Source organism: Nipponia nippon, unplaced genomic scaffold (assembly GCF_047370975.1).
Source record: "Nipponia nippon isolate SJK-2023a ecotype South Korea unplaced genomic scaffold, ASM4737097v1 scaffold_35, whole genome shotgun sequence".
Classification (NCBI taxonomy): Eukaryota; Metazoa; Chordata; class Aves; order Pelecaniformes; family Threskiornithidae; genus Nipponia; species Nipponia nippon.
Genome location: NW_028262353.1, coordinates 2117587 through 2127903, shown reverse-complemented (window position 1 = coordinate 2127903; position 10317 = coordinate 2117587). Strand labels below are relative to the sequence as shown.

Sequence of the window (10317 nt, the reverse complement as noted above, 5' to 3'; positions counted from 1 at the left end):
TGTAATAAACACAAGTTGCTGGCGTTGTCTGGAAATCTGCGGGCCTTCGACTGGGGGGAGCGCGGCTGCTTCGGGGGGGGGTTCAGTCCCAAAATGGGGAAACTGAGGCACGGCATCAGCTGGGGCTGCCATGGGGGGGAAACTGAGGCAGGGAGTGCGATTTGGGGGGAAACTGAGGCAGGGAGCGCAATTGGGGGGGAAACGGAGGCAGGGAGCGCGATTTGGGGGGAAACTGAGGCAGGGAGTGCGATTGGGGGAAAACTGAGGCAGGGAGCGCGATTTGGGGGGGAAACTGAGGCAGGGAGCGTGATTTGGGGGGGAAACTGAGGCAGGGAGCACAATTGGAGGGGGAAACTGAGGCAGGAGCGTGATTTGGGGGGAAACTGAGGCAGGGAGTGCGATTGGGGGAAAACTGAGGCAGGGAGCGCGATTTGGGGGCACTGGGGGCGTTGGGGCTGTGGGTGATGCTGGGGGGGGCGGTGAGGGCTGGCTCCCACCCGGGGCACCCCATCCCGCTCTCCTCCCCGTTGCGGGGGCAGCACCTTCCTCCTCCTCCTCCTCCTCCTCCTCCTCCCCGAGGGCTGCCTCTGGCCAGGACCCTGCTTTCTTCTTCCCACCCGGCCCCCGCACGCATCCTGCCAGCTCCCTTCCCGCAGCCGGAGGCACCCATGGGGCTGGCGCCGGAGCTGCCAGGTGGGTGCTGGGGACCCCCCCACCCTGGGGGGGGGGAGAGTTATTTTTGGGGGGGCTGGGAGCCATTGTCACTGTGTGTCCCCCCCCCTCCAGGCCCCCGCAACCTCAGCTGCGTCTCCTACAAGCACCCCAGCGTGCGGGGAGGGTTGGGGGGCACCGGGGGGGCCAAGGCCGGCACCGTCCGCTGCCCCCCCGGCCAGTGCTGCATCGGCATCTGGAACCAGAGCCACGCACTGGTGCAGGGTGAGGACCCCCCCCCCTCCCCGGGGGTGTATCGTGACGTGGGGGGGCTGATCCTGACATGGGGGGGGAGAAGGGGCCTGATCCTGCCCTGGGGTATTGCTGGGGAGAAAGGGCGGGGGCCTGATCCTGCGCTGGGGGGCATTGGGGGGGTCAGAAGGGGATGGGGCGGGATGGAGGGGCCTGATGCTGTGCTGGGGGGCATTGGGGGGGGGGGGGCAGAAGGGGATGGGACAGGATGGAGGGGCCTGATCCTGCCCTGGGGGGTATCGGGGGGCAGAAGGGGATGGGGCAGGATGCGGGGGCCTGATCCTGCCTTTAGGGGCAGTTGGGGGGTTGGGGGGGGGGGTGGGGGGAAGCCCGGGCGCCTGGGTCCCTTCCCAGCTGCTGCGCTTGACCTTGGCCTTGAGAAGTAGCTACAGCGGCGCTGGGATGGAGCAGCGCTGCGGGGGGGGGGGGGGTGTCCCAGGCGGGGGGGTCCCGGGGACGGGGGGGTCCCAGCCCCAGGCTCGGGGTCCCCCCGCCAGCACCCTGGGGTGCCCCGGTGACGGTGGCGGTGTCCCCAGGCTGCTGGGGGGGCGGGGGGGCTGCCTGCCCCTCTCCCACCTGCGCCCCCAGTGCCGCGGGCCCCCCCGGCGGTGCCGTCCTCGTCTGCCTCTGCCACGGCCACCTCTGCAACGGCAACGCCAGCGGGACGGGGACGGGGACGGGGACAGCCCTGGGGCCCCGCCACCACCCTGGTATTGGGGGGCACTGGGGGGCTGGATGGGAGCCACTGGGAGGCCAGGGGGTGCTGGGGGACATGAGGGGTGGGGGGCGTGGGGACCCACGGGGGACTGGGGGGACCCGTGGGGGACCCTGAGACCTTTGGGGGGCCCATAGGGGGATGTGGCACCCATGGGGTGGGCTTGGGACCCATAGGGGACCCGTGGGGGACTGGGGGGGCCATGGGGGGGACCTGGGACCCTTAAGGGACCTATGGGGACCAATATGGGGATGGGGAACCCATGGGGGGGGGTCCTGGGACCTATAGGGGACCTATATGGGGATGGAGGACCCATGGGGGGGGTCCTGGGACCCACGGGGGGCTGGGGAACCCATGGGGTGTCTCTGCCCTGAGTCCCCAAAAAAGGGGGGGCCCGGGTCCCCGTCAGGTGTGGGGGCCCCGTGTCACCACGGTCTCTGTCCCCAGTGCTCGGCCGCGTGGGGTCCGCGGGGACCCTGTGGCTGTGGGGTGCCAGCCCCCTCCTCCTCCTCCTCCTCACCTGCCTGGGCGTCCTCGGTAGGGACGGGGACGCGGGGGGGACACGGGGACCCCCGGGCACAGGCCACCCCTACCCTGTGTCCCCTGGGTGTCCCTGGGTGTGGGTGTCCCCAAAGGCCACGTCCCTGGTGTCCCCAGGGTGCGGGTCTTCTGGGGTGGGGGTGTCCCCAGGTGCCGTGTCACCCTGTCCCCGAGGCAGGGGGGTCCCAGTGTCTTGGGGAGCCCTGGGTGTGAGGGTGCCTGGGTGAGGAGTCCCCAGTGTCCCCAGGATGCCGGAGTCCCTGGGTGCAGGGGTCCCGGGGTGCCATATCCCCTGCGTCCCCAGGGTGAGGGGGTCCTGGGGGTCCCTGGTGTCCCCAGGTCCTGTGTCCCTGATTATGGGGGGTCCCCGGGTGGGGGGGGTCCCCGGTGTCCCTGTGTCCCATATGTCCCCGTACCAGGGTTGCGACGGGCGAGGGCCCACACAAGGCGGCCGCCCCGGGGGTGCCAGGGGGTCGGGGTGCCCCCCGAGCCCCCCAGCCCGGACCTGCCAGCGCTGCGCTTCCTGCAGGTGTGGGGCACCCACGGGGCGAGGGGCACCCGTGGCAGGGGGCACCCACGGGGAGGGCACCCACGGGGGACCCTGGGGGGACACCCCAGTTGAGGACCCTGATGGGAGGTTGGGGGGGCAACCAAATGGGGGCCACTTAAGGGGGCTACTGGGGAGGCACCCACTTGGGGGCACCTCTATGGGGAGGGGACTGGGGGGCACCCATGGGACGGGCACAAACGGGGGGGCAGCAGCTCAGGGGTGGGCACAAGGAAGCCCGGGGCTGAGGGTGTCCGTGGGTGTCCAGGACTGGGGCTACTGGGTTTGGGGTGCCTGGGGCTGGGGGATCCTGGGGCTGGGGACACCCATAGGGGACTGGGGACACCCATGGGTGCCTGGGGATCCTGGGTTTGGGGGTGTCTGGGGCTGGGGACACCCATGGGTGCCTGGGGATGGGGATCCCTGGGTGTGGGGGTGTCTGGGGCTGGGGACACCCATGGGTGCCTGGGGATGGGGATCCCTGGGCACGGGAGCGCTCAGGAATGGGGGCATCCACGGGTGCCCAGCGCTGAGGGTACAGGCTTGGGGTTCCTGGGGCTGGCACCACCCATGGGTGCCCAGGGCTGCCTGTCCCTGGTGCTGGGGTCACCCAAGCCCGGATGAAACCCCATCACCCAGAGGGGACACCCGGGGTGTCCCTACGGGCACCCACGGGTGCTGTGGGCGCCGGCAGGTGCTGCAGGCGGGGCGCTTCTCGGCGGTGTGGCGGGGCACCCTGCAGCAGCGGCCGGTGGCCATCAAGGCCTTCGCGGCGGGCGCAGCCGGGCGCTTCGCGGCGGAGCGGGCCGTGCACGGGCTGCCCCTGATGGACCACGACAACGTGGCCCGGCTGCTGGGAACACGGGGTGCTGGGCCCTGTGCCCGCGGGGGGCTCCTCGTCCTCCAGCTCTACCCCGCCGTGAGTGGCAGCGGGGGGCACGGGGTGCTGGGGGTGCTGACGAGGGTGGGAGGGGTGCTGGGGGGCACGCATGGGGTGCTGGGCGTTGTGTGGGCATGTGTGCAGGGTGCTCAGGGTGTGCATGGGTGTGCACGGGGTGCATGTGGGTTGTTCGGGATGCACATGGGTGTGCATGGGCTGCTGGGGGTGCACGTGGGTTGTTCGGGGTGCACGTGGGTGTGCATGGGCTGCTCAGGGTGTGCATGGGTGTGCACGGGCTGCTGGGGGTGCACGTGGGTTGTTCGGGGTGCACATGGGTTTTTCGGGGTGCACATGGGTGTGCATGAGCTGCTCAGGGTGTGCATGGGTGTGCATGGGCTGCTGGGGGTGCACAGGGGGGTGCTGGGGGTGCTGGTGCATGTGGGAGCGTTGCTGTGGGTGCACACATGGGTGTGCACGGGCTGCTTGGGGTGCAGAGGGGAGTGCTGGGGGTGCACAGGGGTGTGCAGGGGTGTGCAGGGGTGCTGGTGCGTGTGGGAGCGTTGCTGTGGGTGGACACACGGGTGTGCATGGGCTGCTGGGGATGCACAGGGCTGTGCAGGGGGTGCTGGGGGTGCACAGGGGTGTGCAGGGGTGTGCAGGGGTGCTGGTGCATGTGGGAGCGTTGCTGTGAGTGCACACACGGGTGTGCACGGGCCGCTCGAGTCGCACACGCGCGTGCAGGGGCTGCTGGAGGTGCCCACGCAGGTTGCACCGTGGCCATGACACCGGGTGCTCCTGCAGGCAGGGGGGGTGCAGCTGGGTGCGTTCCCGGGGGGGCTGCCCCTGTCCCCAGGCGTGTCCCCACGCGTGTCCCCGTGTCCCCACGCGTGTCCCCAGGGCTCCCTGCGACACTTCCTCGGGCAGCACGTGGGGACGTGGGCCGGCAGCGTGCGCCTGGCGCTCTCCCTCGCCCGCGGCCTGGCCTTCCTGCACCAGGAGCTCTGGCGCGACGGTGAGCGCAGCCACCCCTGCACCGAGCTCGCCTGGTCTCTGCAGGGGTGTCACCCCCTCCTGTCACCCCCTCCCCCGTCCCCCCAGGCCTGTACAAGCCCAGCGTGGTGCACCGGGACCTGAGCAGCCAGAACGTGCTGGTGCGGGAGGATGGGACCTGCGCCATCGGGGACTTCGGGCTGGCGCTGGCGCTGCCACCGCGCGCCCAGGCTGGCACCAGCGCCCACCATGCTGTGCCCATCCGCAAGGTGACAGGGATGGGAATGGGATGGGGACAGGGATGGGATGGGGACGGGGATGGGATGGGGATGGGGACAGGGATGGGGATGGGGACAGGGACAGGGATGGGATGGGAATGGGGAAGGGGATGGGGACAAGGATGGGGACAGGGATGGGGACAGGGACAGGATGGGGACAAGGATGGGGACAGGGATGGGATGGGGACGGGGATGGGATGGGGATGGGGACAGGGATGGGGATGGGGACAGGGACAGGGATGGGATGGGAATGGGAAAGGGGATGGGGACAAGGATGGGGACAGGGATGGGGACAGGGACAAGATGGGGACAAGGATGGGGACGGGGATGGGATGGGGATGGGATGGGATGGGGACGGGGACAGGGATGGGATGGGAATGGGAATGGGAATGGGAATGGGGATGGGGACAGGGAAAAGGACGGGGATGGGGACGGGCCCCCCTCGCGCTGCTGGCAGTGGGGTGCGGGTGCAAACGCAGCCCTCGTGCACGTGCAAGGACGGCTGTAGTGCAAGGGGGGACTGGTGCCTGTGCAAGCATGGCCCTAGTGCAAGCTGAGCCCTGGTGCAAGCACGGCCCTGGTGTGAGCCTTTCCCTGGTGCACGTGCAAGCATGGCCCTGGTGTAAGGTGGGACCTGGTGCACGTGAAAGGACGACCCTAGTGCAAGCCTTCCCATGGTGCACGTGCAAGCCCAGCCCTGGTGCAAGCCTTACCCTGGCGCATGTGCACACGTGGTCCTGGTGCAAGCTGGGGCCTGGCGCGCGTGCAAGCCCAGCCCCAGTGCGAGGCTTACCCTGGCGCACCCGCGTGCACGGCCCTGGTGCAAGCCTTACCCTTGTGCACGTGCACGCACGGCCCTGGTGCAAGCCCGCGGTGCCCCGGTGCTCGCTGTGTCCCACGGGCCGTGCGAGCAGTGCGGGTGGGCGCAGGCGGGCACCCAGCGGTACCTGGCACCCGAAATCCTGGACGAGAGCCTGGACCTGCGGGCGTGGGGCCGGGCGCTGCGGCAGGCGGACGTCTACGCCCTGGCGCTGCTCCTCTGGGAGATCCTCTCGCGCTGCCAGGCCCTCAGCCCCGGTGAGCACCCATGGGTGCTCCTGCCCTCCCGCAGGACCCCCCCACCCATCCCTGCTGACCCCCCCTTGCCCCACAGGAGCACCCGTGCCGGCGTTTCGGCTGGCGTACGAGGCGGAGCTGGGTGCCAGCCCCACGGGTGCCCAGCTCCGGCGCTTGGCCGTGGAGGAGCGGCGGCGGCCGCTCATCCCCCCCGCCTGGCACCGCGCCCCCCAGGTCAGCCCCGACAGGCACCCATGGGGGGGGCGGTCCTGCCTGGGTGCCCAGGGGTGTTTGGGGGGGACCCAGGGGTGCCCATGGTGACCAAGGGTGCCCATGTCTGGGAGAGGGGTCCCTGCCCAGGTACCCAGGGGTGTTTCGGGGTGCCCGGGGGTGTCCAAGGGGTCCTGCCTTGGGAGGTCCCTGCCTGGGTGCCCAGGGGTGTTTGGGGGGGACCCAGGGGTGCCCATGCCTGGAAGAGGGGTCCCTGCCCAGGTACCCAGGGGTGTTTCGGGGTGTCCAGGGGTGCCCATGCCTGGGGAGGTCCCTGCCTGGGTGCCCAGGGGTGTTTGGGGGAGTCCAGGGGGGGTCCTGCCCTGGGGGGTCCCTGCCCGGGTGCCCAGAGGTGCCCCGGGATGCTGAGGGTGCCCATGGGCAGGGGTGACCCAGGGGGGTCCATGTCCAGAGGGTCCCGGGGGGGTGCAGGATGACCCAGGGTGCCCGTGCCGAGGGGAGGGGGTCCATGTGTGGGTGCCATGGGGTGTTTCGGGGTGTCCGGGGGGGGGGTTCCTGCCCTGGGGGGTTCCGTACCTGGGTGCCATGGGGTGTTCAGGGGTGCCCAGGGGTGTCTGGGGGGGGCTCGACCTGGGGGGGGTCCTTGCCTGAGTGCCCAGAGGTGTTTGGGGGGTACCCAGGGGTGCCCCTGCCTGGGGATGAGGGGGGTCCCTGCCCAGGTACCCAGGGGTGTTTGGGGGTGCCCAGGGGTGCCCCTTCCCAGGGTAGTCCCTGCCTGGGTGCCCAGAGTTGCTGAGGGTGCCTGAGGGTGCCCCTGCCCGGGGGGGGTGTGGGTGTCCCTGCTTGGGGGTGTCATGGCCAGGGGGTCCCTGCCTGGGGTGCAAAGGGGTCCCCCTACCCTGGGGGGGGTGTCCCTTTTTGGGGGGGGTCCCCCTGCCCGGGACGGGGGTCCCTGCCTGGGGGGGTCCCTGCTTGGGGATGTCATGGCCGGGGGGGGAGGGGTGTCCTTTCCAGGGGCTCCCCCAACCCGGGGGCTCCCCACTGAGGCCGGGGGTGGGGTGGGGGGGTGTCCCCGCAGCCCGGGGGGGCTCTGCCGGAGCTGCTGGAGGATTGCTGGGACCCCGACCCCGAGGCCCGGCTCTCGGCCGAGCGGGCGCTCCAGCGGCTGCAGCGCCTGGCTGCCGGCCCCCCCCCGCCCGCTGCCGCCCCCCCGGGGGTCCCCGGCCTCCGGGCCGCCCCCGCTGCCGCTGGGCGAGAGGTGGGTGCGGAGGGAAACTGAGGCACGGCGGGGCGGGGGGGGGGGAGGAGGGAAGAGCCCAGGCGTCCCGGCCCCGCCCCCCCGGCCCCGCCCCGGGGAGGGGCCCCGCCCCTGCTTCCTACCGGGAGGGGCCGCGGCCGGAGCGGAGGCGGCAGGTGGGAGCGGACCCCCCCCGAACCCCCCCTGCACCCCCAAATCCCCCCTGCAGCCCCCGTGCACCCCCCGGACCCCTTCTGCACCCCCTGATCCCCCCGTGCACCCCCAAATCCCCCCTGCAGCCCCCGTGCACCCCCCGGACCCCTTCTGCACCCCCAGATCCCCCCTGCACCCCCAAATCCTCCCTGCAGCCCCCGTGCACCCCCCGGACCCCTTCTGCACCCCCAGATCCCCCCCTGCACCCCTAAATGCCCCCCCGGCACCCCCCACTCCCTGGATCCAGCCCCGGAGGGGGGGGCACACGGCAGGGCCCCCCTGAGCTGCCGTGACTCAGTTTCCCCTCGGAGTCGGGGGGTCCCCACGGTGGTGGGGGTTCCCCAGGGACCCCTCCTGGGGTTTTGGGGGGCCCCCGCTCACCCCGTGTGCCCCCTCCAGGTCCCAGAGCTGTCGCCCACCATGTGGGACCCCGGTGCAGGTAAGGGGGGGGCAAACCGGGTGGGGGGACGACACCCCCAAAGTTTGGGGGGGGCTGCCTTGACCCCCACTCCTGCTCCACCGAGGCAGTGAGGGGGTTGGGGTCCCCCACTCAATTTTCTCTTCCCCCCTCCAGGGCAGCCGCCCCCCCCAACCCCGTGTACCCCCCAAACCCCACGTACCCCCCAGCCCCCACCCCCCAACCCCGCCTACCCCCCCCCCCCGCAGTACCCCCAAACCCGCTGGGGGGGCCCGGCCAGCCCCCTACCCCCCAGGGCCTCCCCTGGCCCCCTCGGGGCCCCCCCATGCCCGATGGGACCCCCGGGGTGCCCCCCTGCAGCCCCCCCACCCCGGGCTGCCCCCCCTGTACCCCCCCGGGCTGGACAAGAAGGCGGCAAAGAAGCTGAAGAAGAGGATGAAGAAGGCTCAGAAGAGGCACAAGGTGAGGGGGGGACGTGGGGGGGACACGGGGGGGTCACCCCTGGCCCCCCCCGGGTGCTCATGGCTGTCCTGTCCCCCTGCAGCGCTCTTCGTCCTCCTCCTCCTCCTCCTCCTCCAGCAGCGACTCCGACTGAGGCCACCGTCACCGCCCAGCACCCATCTCCTGCCATGGCCACCTGTGGCCACCCGTGACCACCCACAGCCTCCTGTGACCCCCCTGGACCACCCGTCTCCTCCTGTGACCCCCCCAGACCACCCATGTCCTCCTGGGTGCTGTGACCATCCATAGCCAGACGTGACCACCTGGGACCACCTACGTCTTCCTGTGGCCAACCGTGTGCCCATCACCACCCAGGAACACCCATGTCCACCTGTGTGAAGCCATGACCACCCGTGTCCACCTGGGATCTCCTGTGCCCCTGCATGACCATCCATGACCACCTGGAACCTCCTGTGTCCACCCATGACCATCCATGACCACCTGGAACCTCCCATGACCACCCGTGTCCACCTGGAACCTCCCATGCCCACCCATGACCATCCATGGCCACCTGGAACCACCCATGACCACCTGGAACCTCCTGTGCCCACGCATGACCATCCGTGACCACCTGGAATGTCCTGTGCCTACCCATGACCATCCATGACCACCTGGAACCGTCCATGACCACCTGGAACCTCCCATGTCCACCCATGACCATCCATGACCACCTGGAACCTCCCGTGCCTACCCATGACCATCCATGACCACCTGGAACCGTCCATGACCACCTGGAACCTCCCGTGTCCACCCATGACCATCCGTGACCACCTGGAACCTCCTGTGCCTACCCATGACCATCCATGACCACCTGGAACCATCCATGACCACCTGGAACCTCACATGTCCACCCATGACCATCCATGGCCACCTGGAACCTCCCGTGTCCATCCATGACCCCCGTGCCCACCCGTGTCCCCCTGCCCATCATGTCCTCATGCCCACGGGGTCCCCCCATCTCCCCTCACCCCGTGGTCCCGGGCGGCGGGGTGCTGGGTGCTGGGGTGCCCCCGCTGCCCCCCAATAAAGCTCTGGGACCCCCTGCTGTGTCAGCATCTCCTTCGCGCCGTTGGGGGGGGACACAACCCCCCGTCAGCCCCTTGGGGGGAGGGGAGCTGCCCCTTTGCCCCCCAACCTGTCCCCACCCCATTGCCCCTCCTGCCCCCCCATTCCCTCCAGTTGCCCCCAGTTGACCCCATTGCCCCCCTCCTGCCCCAGTTCCCCCTCCCACCCCCTTCTCCTGCCCCCATTGCCCCCCATTGTCCCCCAATTGCCCCGTTACCCCCTCCCTGCCCCTTCCCCTTATTTACCCCCTTGCCCCCCTCCCCTATTGCCCCCCAAGCCCCTATTGGCCCCCATTCCCCCCTCCTGCCCCCCTCCTCCTGCCCCATTGCCCCCAATTCCCCCCATCACCCCCTTCCTGCCCCTTCCCCCGCCCCTTATTACCCCCTTGCCCCCTCCCCTATTGCCCCCATTGCCACCCATTCCCCCTTCTGCCCCCTCCTCCTGCCCCCACTGCCCCCCAGTTGCCCCCCACCCCCCTATTACCCCCTTCCTGCCCCCTTCCCCCTGCCCCTTATTACCCCATTACCCCCCTCCCCTATTGCCCCCATTGCCCCCCCATTATCCCCCAATTGTCCCCCAGCCCCCATTACCCCCTTCCTGCCCCCTTCCTCCTGCCCCTTATTACCCCCTTGCCCCCTCCCCTATTGCCCCCATTGCCCCCCCAATCCCCCTTCCCCCGAAGT

The 10317-nt window shown here is 70.6% G+C and overlaps 1 protein-coding gene across 1 annotated transcript; it reads left to right on the top strand.

Moving 5' to 3' along the window:
* Positions 1-590: 590 nt before the first annotated feature.
* AMHR2 (anti-Mullerian hormone receptor type 2) lies at positions 591-9611 on the top strand. Its single transcript, XM_087771639.1, is given in 16 exon segments — positions 591-693; positions 787-936; positions 1500-1673; positions 2126-2215; positions 2638-2747; positions 3460-3684; positions 4543-4657; positions 4744-4904; positions 5843-5990; positions 6067-6203; positions 7279-7462; positions 8057-8089; positions 8225-8239; positions 8242-8346; positions 8349-8530; positions 8613-9611. Coding segments are annotated over 16 exon segments (1905 nt in total). The 5' UTR covers positions 591-668; the 3' UTR covers positions 8664-9611.
* The last annotated feature ends 706 nt before the right edge of the window (positions 9612-10317 follow it).